This window comes from Callionymus lyra, chromosome 2 (genome assembly GCF_982586985.1).
Source record: "Callionymus lyra chromosome 2, fCalLyr1.hap1.1, whole genome shotgun sequence".
NCBI classification, from domain to species: Eukaryota; Metazoa; Chordata; class Actinopteri; order Syngnathiformes; family Callionymidae; genus Callionymus; species Callionymus lyra.
In genome coordinates, this window is record NC_141819.1 from 18,112,032 (window position 1) to 18,125,155 (window position 13,124).

The 13,124-nt window shown below is 40.9% G+C and overlaps 2 protein-coding genes across 2 annotated transcripts; both read right to left on the bottom strand.

Annotated features, from left to right (window-relative positions):
* Window positions 1-154: 154 nt before the first annotated feature.
* Window positions 155-5,619, bottom strand: cbx7b (chromobox homolog 7b). The gene is made up of 6 exons (XM_087783806.1): window positions 5,401-5,619; window positions 4,853-4,896; window positions 4,176-4,241; window positions 3,381-3,447; window positions 2,792-3,266; window positions 155-1,478 (listed from the first exon to the last, which is right to left on the bottom strand). The coding sequence occupies exons 1-6, from the start codon at window positions 5,467-5,469 to the stop codon at window positions 1,282-1,284; spliced, it is 918 nt and encodes a 305-aa protein (XP_087639932.1). The 5' UTR covers window positions 5,470-5,619; the 3' UTR covers window positions 155-1,281.
* Window positions 5,620-8,729: 3,110 nt separating this feature from the next.
* Window positions 8,730-12,889, bottom strand: josd1 (Josephin domain containing 1). The gene is made up of 5 exons (XM_087783807.1): window positions 12,726-12,889; window positions 11,433-12,286; window positions 11,238-11,366; window positions 9,164-9,358; window positions 8,730-8,955 (listed from the first exon to the last, which is right to left on the bottom strand). The coding sequence occupies exons 2-5, from the start codon at window positions 11,777-11,779 to the stop codon at window positions 8,856-8,858; spliced, it is 771 nt and encodes a 256-aa protein (XP_087639933.1). The 5' UTR covers window positions 11,780-12,286; window positions 12,726-12,889; the 3' UTR covers window positions 8,730-8,855.
* Between the last annotated feature and the right edge of the window lie 235 nt (window positions 12,890-13,124).

Genomic DNA, 13,124 nt, shown 5'->3' on the forward strand with positions numbered 1-13,124 from the left:
ACAAATATTTACAGAGTAAATACATATTATACAGTCTTGGGCGTACAACTACGTTGGTGTCGATACGACACGACTTATGGAAGAAACAATCGACACAAAGTTGTGCACATCAAACGTTTTTGACTTTATTTCTGACCCATGAACACTTAAACATTTGAAATGTGGGTCTTTTCGTAAGGGTGCAGGTTATAGTAAAGCAGCAGAAGCCACCACGTTATATGATGCACATCTGTGCACACATACATGTTGTCATAGCAACGGATAGGTCAACTTTTCTGACATATAAAACGTAGAAAAATATGAATTATGCGTCTTTCAATCAACCATGTTTGCTTGACTTTTGATTGTCTTTCGTCCGTTGTTGTCCTATTCGGAAGTATCAGGCACTTCGTTCTTGAATTTTCTGCATCTTTTCTCTTCGTCTGGCACAGATTTTGATTTCATAGGACTTGAAATGATTGTTGGCAAAAATCACAAGACACACGAGGAACAGGTAAGGTCCACCTATATTCATGTTTCAAGCTCTTAAAGGGACAATTTGAAACTCAACTAACAAAAAATCTGACCAATAAGAAACCGTCTCTCTGCTCCAGATAAATAAATCTTTGAGTTTGAGTCACAGATTCGATAAAGACGTCGTTCATGTCGTTGTCGAGCAAATCATTTACATTTTAATAAACTAATAAAATTCGGTCAAACACAGCTTTAACTAGTTGAATCATTTCAAACATTCACGTCATCACTAGCATAGATGTTGTCTCTGAAGTGGGACCGACACACACTTACCTGGTTCTTGAACACAACAAAAAGAATCTACTGTTTATTAACATTTAGTTTGCGTCACTGTTTTCATCACGAACGACTACGACATGAATAGTAAACGGTGCACGCTCTTTCAAACACCTGCAACTAGACAATCATAGACGGCCATCGCTTAGCCTTGAATTTTCTTTTCTTTTCTTTTTGGCACTCTTTGTCATATGTCATAATAATCTTATTCATATTCCACAACAGATGGTAGGATCGCAGACGTCACTTTCATCGTAGCTTAATTTAGCTCAGGCTTATAAAATAATCTAGGTGGAACATTATGTTGATTTCTTAGTTGCTCAATAAGTCAAATTCTCTTTTTATATAACAATGTTTTCTGAAGAGGTGTCAGCTGGAGTTATGAGTTTGATAAAATAATCTCTTTTATTCTATAGCTGGATCGTTCTCTCAGCTACTGTGTAAACGTAAAACTGGACAAACTTTTGTAGCGACCGTCCTCCTTCAAAGTCTTCAGACCTGCAGGTCCGATTCCCTGAAGAAGCCGTCGGAATCCGTCGACTCTTTGAAAGTAACCGTTAGAGAGTTGATGGTGACGTCTGTGACCGTCACCTCTGCAGGAGAGAAGATGGGTCTCCAGATAATGTCCTGCTTCTCTGGCGCCGTCAGGTCCTCTGCTTGGATGGTGGACCGCCACACGGTCTTTCTTCCTGAGAGACACATGATAATCTTGTAAGTAAGTAAGTAATTTTTATTTGTATAGGGCTTTTCCAGACCAGGGTCACAAAGCGCTTAAACAATCAAAACAATATTCAATAAAGTATATACTTTAAAGATCAAGATAAAACTGATAACACAACAGGAGTTCCAGAAAATCAAAGAAAAGCCTGAACAAATAGAAACGTCTTAAGATGTTTTTTAAAGGAGTCAGTAGATCATCAAGCGCAGAGGAAGAGGAAGATTGTTCCAAAGCTTAGGAGCAACAGCCTGAAAGATTTCTCTCCTCTGGTCCTGAACCGTGTTCAGGAACCATCAGTAGATTCTGATCCACAGACCTCAGAGCCCGAGCTGGGGTGTAAGGCTGGATCAGATCAGTGATGTTAGGAGGAGTCTGACCATGAATAGATCTGAAAGTAAGAACCAGAATTTTAAAGTTGATCCTGAAAGAAACTGGAAGCCAGTGAAGAGTTTTAAGGATCGGAGAAATGTGAGTTCTTCTACTAGAGCGGGTTAGAATTCTCGCTGCAGAGTTCTGAATCAACTGCAGACGAGACAGATCCTTCTTGTTAAGACATGAAAACAAACTGTTACAATAGTCCAGACGAGAAGAAACAAACACATGGATTACAAGCTCCAGATCATGTTCCGACAACATTTTCCTAAGTTTAGAGATTTTTCTCAGTTGAAGGAAACAGTTTCTGGTCAGTTTCCTGCAGTGTTGAACTAGAGACATGTCTTTATCAAATACAACACCCAGGTTTCTGAGGCTCAGTTTGACAGACTGACCTAAGTCAACCTAGTACTGACTCAACCCTGGAACCTTATCATCAGGAGCAATCACCAGAGTTTCAGTTTTGTCCATATTTAGCTGCAAAGTGTTTTCATTCAGCCATTGTTTGATTTCTAGCAAACAATTGACTAAGCTGTTCAGCCTCTGGGGCTCAGTTGGATCAAAAGAGAAGTAGAGCTGGATGTCATCAGCAAAAATGTGATAAGAAACATCAGGAAATCTCTGAATGATTTTACTGAGGGGAATCAAGTACAGCAAAAACAATAAAAGGACCCAGAACAGAACCTTGAGGGATTCCTCAAAACAGATCTGCCGATTCAGACCTCATTTGATTGGCAGATACACTAAAACTGCGCCCAGAAAGGTAAGATGAGAACCATTCTAACACAGACAGTCCCACTTCATCCCTCAGTCTATTACAGGATTTGACTTATTGTACGCCTCACTAGCCACTAGAGTTGGACATCTACACACACAAACACACACACATATGTATGTTGTAATCTTCAGTACCTTCAATACTGTTATCATCTTGTGTCTTGTTCTCTTTCTTTTCTGTCTGTTCCTTATTTTCCCGGTCGTTCTCTTCTTCGTCTGACTGTTCATCATCTTTGTTGGACCCTTCTACCTCGTTCTCTTCTTCTTCTTCGCTTTCTTTTTCTCCTTCCTCCATCTGCTCCTCCTCCTCCTCCTCCTCCTCCATCTGCTCCTCCTCCTCCTCCTCCACCTCCTCCTCCTCCTCCTCCTCCTCCTCCTCCTCCTCCTCTCTGGTACTCCAGTTGTCTGGACCCGGACTCGTGGAGACCCGTCGTACGAGTGCGACCCTGTGCTTGGTCTTGCGGTGAGACAGTTTTGGTCTGCGGGGATCGTAGTTGGGGTCCTCGTCTTCCTCCGGGTCCCGGGTCCGCGTCAGGGACAGACGTAGCCGAGGGGTCGTCTGGTCGGCGGCCTTGTGGGCGCTGCGCAGGTCCATGGCGTAGGTGCTGTCCTGAGTCGGGAGACAGGAAACAGATGTGAGGAACAGAGGGGGATGAAGAACATCTGTCGCGATCAATAAAAAACACAACTGACAAGGACATAAATAAAACTGCTCTATATTTACCTGCAAGATGAATCTTTTGGCTTTTGATGCTTTTCTTCTGTGGCCTGGAATTCTGTCCTTCTGCTCTCTGTGGAAGTCAGAGATGTTTAGAGGCTAGAACAGGGGTGGGCAATTATAATTCTTCAAAGGCCACATTAAATTCTGTGAAGGTTGTTAGGGGCCGTCAAGAAAAAAGAAAGACAAAAAAATCCCTAAAATTCGTCATTAGGGCCGTGACTTTTATTAAGCTAAATAAGCTGCAATTTTATTCTTGTATATATGAGTTTTTTTCAAAACATTTCTTCAACTCACTTATAAAAAAATGTTTTGAGGGATTAATATATACTCGAAGAATTACACACAAAAAGTAAATAAGGGTTATGTTGAAATGTAAATGAATAATAAATACCAAATACATTTGTTAATGCATTAGAACCATTTATACATGATCGTACTTTGACATTACGAGGGCCGCATAAATACAGTTAAAGGGCCGCATGTGGCCCCCGGGCCGCACATTTCTAGAATCTGTGGATATGGCGTGTTGTCATGAATTAACTCAGTGCCTATGATGCATTAAAACTACATTGTTTATTGTTGTGCTTTTTATGCAGCATAGGATGCAGGAGGTGTGACCTCAAGCTGACCTGTGGAGTGTGTACTCTCACAGTAGGTGCTTGTCACATGATTGCACTTTTCTTTGAAGAGTATCATCCAGTGGAGAGTCATCGGAACGCTTTCAGTTTTTTTGTCATCAACCACACACATTTGTTAGCAGCTAGGTGTCAGCTCAGACATCCTTTTAGCCCGACGTACTTCTCCTCGTACAGCTGCAGCAACCGCTGGTCCAGGATGTGCTCCTCCGGTTCCCACGTACTGTACCTGCAAAACCCACAGAAAGTAAAAAAAACAACATTAAAAACTGCTTGAGAATAACGCAGGTACAGGTGAAATTATAAATAAATGAACATGTTTTGAGCCTAAGAATGACATCTGTTACACAATATAGGCCCCGCCTCCAACCCAACCAACCCCAAAACTGTTTGACCCTTGTGCGACCTCTGGGTCAAAGTGACCTGGATGCCAGAAATGTGTTTGAGGTATCCCTCGTTGTAGTCTCTGGGGTCAAGGTGAACGACCTCCACCGATGCATATGTACTTATGGAGGCTAGGGAGGTTGTTCAACACAAGGGATACTCTAAGCACATTTGTTATCAGTCACCTTGACCCTGAGATAACTCATGGGTCAAGGAAAGTCATTTTACATGATTCATTTGGCTATTGTAGTATTATTGTATTGTAGTTTTCACAGGGAAGCTTTGACTTTCCAAAATGTATTTTCACTGCTAACTTTTTTGATCATATGGTCAATTATTGCAACACAATTCAATCTACTACAACCTCTCGATTTCAAGTTTTTTAGAGCAAATACATTATATTATTTGTTTCTTTAAAACACTAGAAGCTTCAAATGTCTCTCATATAATACTCACTTTGGAGGCCAACCTTTCCACTTCAGCAGGTATTCCACGTTCCCCTGTAGAAAAATGAAAACATTTCAAGATTTAAGTGTTTTTCTTCTGCTGGCTTCTCCTCACTATGAAGTGATGATGACCCATCATGTTGGAACCTCTTCCAGATAATGGGTCTTCATTTTGCTTTTTACTGATTTGCATCACTTGTCACCTGCTACACTGGTCCAGGCTGACGTCATATCTACTCTAAGGCAGTGAGATCATCACCTTTGGACGCTCTTCCAGTAACATGAGTGACTTCATCTTTTCTAGTTCATGCAGATGGTGGAGGAGGATAAACATTCTAAAAGTTTGGGAGACATTTGAACACATTTTAAACGCTGCGTGGAGGCAAAAAAAAACTACGAGTTTGTAATACGCATGTTCCTTCAGTTATTCCTACACTTGCTAAAAATAAAAGGTTCTTATTGAAACAAAAACAAAAGATGTATTCCTAAACACTTGTTCGTCATTCAGTCTTTATATTCGACTTCCTTCCACGTGTTTATTCAGACGTGATGGTTTACCTTGCGAACTCTTTTCTTGAGGATGGATTCCACGGCGAACACTTGCTCTCCTATCGCTGACAGCTCCATCTCTGCTCGCCGCCGCGCCTCCCAGCAGCTCCCGCGGTCAGATGGCGCTGAAGCCGCCGAAGACAGCGCTCGACCCCCGGATCACGGCGTCTCGTCTCCGGTCCATGGATGGCGATGTGCGATGTTTCGTCCGCGCGCTCCTTCGCTCGCACGGTGACTTTACAGAATCTGCGACACATCTGCAAACAGCTCTGCGCGCTCCCGTGATGCATCGCGACCGCGCGTCCAGCACGCACTTTCATCGACGCTTCATCTCGTGGAGAAATGTTTTCTTACGAAACCACGTTAATGAGGTAAAAACAAAAATACTTACCAAATATTTAAAAGTACGTGTAAACATGTGGATAAATAAGTAAACACTTCCGGGATTAGATATGAAGTTGAAAACTTATTATCAATGATTATTTTTGTTTATTATTATTATAAAATGATCTTGTTAATATAAAACGCAAAACCTCGCTTTGTTGGTGTTGAATTCAGAAAAAACGACATTAATGTCTTACCGTGTTATTTCCAATTATTAGGCAAAAGGCGCGACAACCACGGCCACAGGGGGCGCTGTTGGACCTTCACAGTGGTACTACGCATGATAGAAAGAGATTATTTTATCCCACAGTGTGGAGAGAACATGGTTAGAGCAGCTCAATTTATACATAATATAAAATAGGTAAAAGTTATATACCCAATAAAAAATTACACACATAGAATTACAAAATATTTATAAAAACTGTACATAATACAGTAAGTAAGTAAGTAATTTTTATTTGTATAGCGCTTTTCCAGACCAGGGTCACAAAGCGCTTAAACAATCAAAACAATATTCAATAAAGGAGTTCCAGAAAATCGAGGAAAAGCCTGAACAAATAGAAACGTCTTAAGATGTTTCTTAAAGGAGTCAATAGTAATACAGTTACAAGAGATCTATACAAGAGATAATATGAGTGCGATAAACTTGGACAGCTGTCGTTACCAAATTAATATCTTACTTTAACTGTCATTATACTAAGGAAATAAAACACAAGGTAGCATTTAAAGGTAATTTACTACTTTATTTTGGTTTTGGCTTGACAGATTTTTAAATAACGCACATTTTGTTACAGTTTGAATTGTTTTGATTTTATCCTGGCTTAATAATAAGTGAGTTATCTCAATATGGCTTTGTACACGGATTAATATTTGGATTTGATTAAAAGTGCAATTACAACCTGCAAAAATACTTGAGTCATTGATCAATTTAATGTATTCTCTGTCGAGTTTCAGTAAGCAAGTGCACAGACGCTGTAGAAACTGTATCGTCACACAGCCACACCACGATACATGTATTTCCATTACAAGTCTTTAATTTCTATGCAAAAATAAAAAATCGTGACAATCAATATTCCTGCATTTAAGGAAGGACTGAACGGATCGCCATGGCAAACAGTAATCGCTGACACAAGTGATGATTTGATTGGACACAAATATCAACAAAGCGGTATTTTCTTTTTCTTCTTAAATATAACATAAATGCATCTCTTCTTCTCCAGAGGGTTTGATAATCTCAATATAAAACTGTTATTATGGTTTGTCAATAAAGTCCTGGTTGCAACTCAAACAACAGCTAGTCGATTGGTTAGTGCTTTGGAACGGGTCAACAAAATGCACACCAGTGACCCAATTTACATGTATACAAGTTAAGGCTGGTTGTTAGGTGTAATTATAAGACACCAGACAATTGTAAAACTTTTTTTTTTTTTTTGCAATTCCAGCATCTGGCTTAACAAGAGACTGAACACATCCAGGCTAACATGAACATTTTTTTTTTTACTTGACAGGCACAAATTCCCTTAATTCTACATCCTGAAAACTTTCTTCAAAATTACTTCCAAGTAAACCACCAACACTTACTGGTTGTTCTGGAGCCTTTAAAAATCACATGAACACACTGAAAATCTGTGTCCAAATACAAAAGAAAAATTGCAGTAAATGCATCAGGGCGGTACGTACGAGACAAACACGAAGACAACTCTGTCAATTTACCACATTTGGTTCATCATACGACTCACGATGTATAACCAGGAGTCCACAACAAAACAGGTTCAGTTCAAGCTACTGGCTAACTCCTTCAGTGTGCAACAAGGTCAAAGCTCCAGGACAATCAAGATATCACACCAATGTTACATTTGTTTTGTCACAACAGACCTGTTTATTACAATAAAGATAAAGGTTCAGGTAAACTGGATTCCTTCACTACCAAGTCAAGGCAAGGATATCTAGTGTGTCATATCAAGTGTTTATCTTTTGGATCCATTTTTTAAACAGATTTGTACCTCGAAAAAACCCCACTTTTTTTTACGTTACTTTTTTGTAAACTTTTGTGTTGTTAGATATTTGACTCATTTAATCATTATATCGAACATCTCAGAATTATGAATGACAACCTAATCCTTTGAGTAGTTTATTTGTGTTTTTACTCCATTTTACTCTCAAAACAAATGTTACCGACCTCGTTACCTCCAACCAAAACTACGTTCAGATAAGGTTTTTATTCTTTACTTGTTGAGGCACATGCAGCTGAACCAATTCTTAATGCAGGAAAAGAAAATTATCAAGTGACTGCTGGCATTCACTTTCTCCATTTAGTGCAGAATAGGTAGTGTCTCGTCGTTTTGCCATTGAGGACCTGCTGTAGTAATAAAGAAAACAAACAAAAAAAACAAACAAATAGCTGCAATGTACAAAAGTGAGCTTCAGGTCCAGGTGATGAATCTCTTCTGGCTCTCTGGTACACGTTACAAGCACAAAAGTACTCGTCTATCGTTTACACGTGACACAGCTCATGGCTGAGGCATGACCTGGATTTTCAGTGTAACTTCTTTAAGATAAGATGTTCTGTTGGATCATTAGAGAAACAGAAGCACAGCTCAGTCGTCTAATGGAGAGAGCGCTGCTTGTTGCATTGTTTTGTTGCCAAACAAGAGTCCCGCCATCTCTAAGGGGACCGACCGTATATAAACTTTGAACGCTGACTGACCAAGGATTGACGAGTGAGATGAAGGAGAAGGACACGCTTTGGTGAAAGTGAAGGATCAAAAGACACGTCAGTGAAGCATCACTGACACAAAAAGCCTGCATGACTTTGGAACGTTTGCCGAGAAACAAACAACAGTTCATAATGACACTGAAAAATATCCAATATATATATATATATATATATAAAAAAATCTTTATATAACTGCGGTACGGTAAAGGACTGTGGGTTTTTGGGTTCTCCCTGTAAAGTGTTTTTTAACTGCTGAACGTCCAGCAAAGATTGTGTAAACAAAAGCCAAGAAGGAATACTTCAGCACGCGTCCACACGACTGGATTCTGTCTCCTCTTCGCTCTGTGATTGGCTTGGTGCACCTTTAGCTCTCAGACCTCCACGTCTGCTGAGCCTCCACTTCCTCCGAGACCACCAGCAGAAGTTCACAGTTCTTGCCTCGAAGCTGCTGGCGGAGAAACTTCCTAAACCAATGGTAAAAAAAAAACAGAGACAAATTGAGTTACTTTAGGTCTATTGGTCATTTTTTTTTTATCACTGAGGTTGCATTTCTACAACGGTGAAGTTAAACTATAAATAATAACTAACTATAACATATATATATATATATTTAACTATAAATAAACTATAACAACCGTCTTTAAAATGGATGCGTTCTCATGTCGGTCTCACCTGAGCTCGTCTGGACTACCGATATGTTGAGGGCTTCGCAATTTGGAGTCCAGGTTGTAATAGACTCCGCCCACCTCTCGTACCCCAATCCAATGCTGGCGCTTGAGCGGCAACCGCAGTGGCCCCCAGCGAAGGTTGGACGGCACGTTCAGGATAAAGCCCGTAACGTTGGACAGCTCGATGCTGCCAACATCCCTGTAGGAAACAAGTTTATTTTTAGATCTTTGACATTAGAAATCGGGAGATATATACGCCTAACCACACACCCTGCTCATCAGCAAATAATGTGTATATAAATATACATTTAATACCATTACTTGGTCACATTATCTATTTTTTTCTTTTTTAAATAACTAACTAAGACAACGATACACAAACAAAAATGTTTTTCTCTTATCATACGAGCTTCCATTTGACATCCCATTTACTGCCCTCTGCTGGCAGGGGATCCAAACTACCACAGCCAGTTCTGGTTCTCATGCAAACAATGCGCGAAATGTGAAAAACAAACAAACAGGGATGCTTTGCTTCTCCATGCTCACTGGGTTAACCATTTTCATGCAAATACATTCAAAATGTTACTGCACATTTTGTACAGTAAATGTCTGCTGAACCTTTTTTTTTATCAAGTCTTCTGTTAACTGTAAGAAATACTTATATTTATGAGAAGATATAAACATACAGAAATCCTTTTTTTTAACCAGGTTCTTGCCATTTAATATCTGCATAGACATGTACACATTTCATTGTGGCAGTCACTTTAAGAGCTATAATATTTTTTGACTAATAGTTAGATTTTCTATTTCATTTTAACAAACAAAATATACATTTTTTATGTTCACGGGAAGTGATAGTGGAAAAATTCAACAGTGTTCGACTATTGCCACATTTACACACATTTAGAAAATACATTTTTAAATCCGCGTTCATATGGAAACTTTATTTTTTATTAATGAAACTGCTTCTTCTTATAAATTACTGGCCATATTGGGACAGTACGCATGCTGGATTTTAATCTTTTCTTTGCCAGAAGTGATGCCAGATCCAGCCCAACATTTTTTGGATGAAAACTAATCCAAAACACAACCTCCAGTGTGCAAGAGCGTGAACAATGAGACACAATTCCTTCCACCTGAACATGTTAACAAGAAGTAGGTTCATTGTTTACTAATGTCTCAGCGTCACAGCAATTTCTGAAAAAGACATTTCTTTTAAAACGACGGTGGTAAATATAAATTCTTAACACCAGTCTGCGTGTAAACAAGGCATCCTTCAGCAGATGTCGCAGGAGTTTGTACAGAATATTTCACTAATCACAAATGATGTCATAAAAATGAGTTTCTGGGAAAGTGTTGCTGTCACACACAGAAGAGACTGTATTAATATTTTACACTTAAGTAGTAAGGTTGATGTTTTTAGGATGATTTATTCAAATGTGCCAAGTCTGGAAGCATAAAGTGTGAGTCATTCCAAATATTTTTTGAACGTGCAAACATCAGTAAATTACTTACTTAGGCCACAATTTAACTGAGAAAGTGTGACTAGGAGAACAGACGAAACTCATTCTTTAAGACAGAAAACAGCTTATCTAGTGCCGGTTTGAAAATAGACATGCGTTTTTATTCAGATCACTGAAGTTGAAGAATAAGAGGAATTTGTTTTTGTTTGTGGGATCAAGATTTGGACAGTGGAATTTTCGCGCTGGCTATGGTTACTTAATCTGATGTGATTTTTACTTTGTGTGCACTTGCCATAAAAGGCAGAGTCAGACTTAAGCCTCCCTAAAAGTACGCAGGTGCTAAAAACAGTATTTTTTAAGTAGCTTGACGCATTCATAGAGAAGCACAGAGAACACGTTCCTGCTGCGTCATCGCAGGAATAAGCGTGCGATCATGAGTTGAAGAGTCATTGGGAAACACAAGAGGAATTGACATGAACAATAACAAATCAAGCTACACTCGGAGATTTATCTTGTTTACAAAAGGTTTCCAACAGGAAGTGAAAGCGGTAATCTGTGTAAGTGCCCTTCCTGTCCAACTTTTTGTTAAAAATAACTTGACAATGTGTTACCGACCTTCTTTTATCCCACCAAACCGCCTCGAACCCTCGCGTCTGCAACGCGGCCATGATGACATTAACGTCGTAGTTTCCATTTCCCAGCATGCTCTTCTTGTGAGGGGTCACCAGCGTGCTGGGAGAAAGCCTGCAAGAGTTAACAACGGCGATCATTCGACGAGCCAAAAGAACACGTCCAGGTGGGCGAACGAACCTCTGGTAGATCTCCTGCAGCGTGTCCCGACTGAAGGCCGAGCTGTCCTGAAAGACGTTGTTGAGGGCGTGCAGGGCGCACAGTTCCCGGCGCTGCTTCTCGTGATAAATGGCCGGCGGTGTCAAAGCAGGTTGAAGTGGTGTCGGTTGGGTGAAGGAAGACGAGGAGGAGGAGAGATCCTGCGTCTGCTGAGGGTCCCTGGGGTCGCGACACCTCAGCTCCTCTCCCCCCAAATCCTCGACTCCACCTTTCTGCTTGCTGACCTTCCAGGGCATGCAACCGAGATCCTGCAGGCCACCTCTCCCTTTGCCCTTCCACTCCCCGGCTGGACATGGCGCACTCCCCATCGCCGGTCTCCGACCCCCTCCTCCAGCTCCACCGCTTCCACCTTCACAATGCTACATCTGCATCATGACAACCATTGCCATGACAGCCTCTCAGCCGTTCGGAAGAGAGGGGCCGGTCTGTGACAGTCGGGGGGGGTTGCAAGGTAAATGAGACCTGCGACTAAAACAGAAGCAACTGCGTCCTCTGAATAATTGATAGGAGGACAGACCGGCAGGAAAAGGGGGGTGGGGGGGGGCACAGTGGCCAAAATCCCCCAAAACTCTGCAAATGTCTTCTTGGGGAAAAATGACAATTAAGAGAGACAACAGCTAAACAAAACGCCGTCTTTGTTCCGTCAGCATCTTATTCCATCCTCTGTGTAGCGTCTGAGCGACAACAGCTCATTACATCCAGTCGCCAAAAGCCTGGAGCTTTGCAGTTCTTTCCATCGCTGGCTTTGCTGACACCGACGATCCGTCCCTGGAGGCTTTTTTTTTCAGGGTATGATGCTCAGCAATCTGTGGAACCTGGGAAGATGAAAAAAAAACAAAAAACTTACTCAAGCATCCATCTCAGCTTCAGAAATCCTATTTACACTCTTGCAATTCATCTCTATTGGTTGAAAGATGTCTCTTTGAAAGGCTGGATTTTTCCCCCCCATTTTTTCTTTTTTTAAACAACCTCCTTCTGGTCAGCAGACCCAAAAAAAAAAAGAAGGTAAACATTTCCAGCAGCTTGAAGAGGAAGCTACTGTGTAAGCTAAGCTACATGACAACAGCCTCGTTTTTTAAACACACACACACACACACACTCCGCGCATTTCTAACAGATACAACAGTCGCGTTAGCAAAGATAAAAACCCTCCAGTCCGGATGACATTTGTACCAAAAAAAAAAGAGACACATTTCCACCATTATTGTGTTCTCGTCACACAAACAAACGCTTGTAACTTGTCTCGACGCTCACCGAGTCGCTGCTGCTGTCGCCGCCGTCATCGCCGAGCTCTTATAAACAAACCCAGGAGGTGATAAGAGTGTGTTAGGACTTGACAAAACACTGCTAACTCCTTTGTCTTCACCACTTTTTTTTTTTTTTTCCCTGAGACTCTCTCTCGCTCTCTTTAGCTCCAGCCCTGTCCGTGCTGACGCGGACATGCGCAGTAGACTCGCTCCGGCTCCATGTTGCTGTCAGCGCTTGCGTCACAGGTTTACTCTAAAAAAAAAAGTTTACTCCTTTTCGCCAGGAGCTGAGATGTGGTTCGTCATGAACAATGGAGGGTTTTTATAAGACAAGTGCGTAAAGACACGTCCTCAGAGTTTAGGGATCGGACTGTTGAGGACGTGTTTTTAAGATCTTAACTTGTTT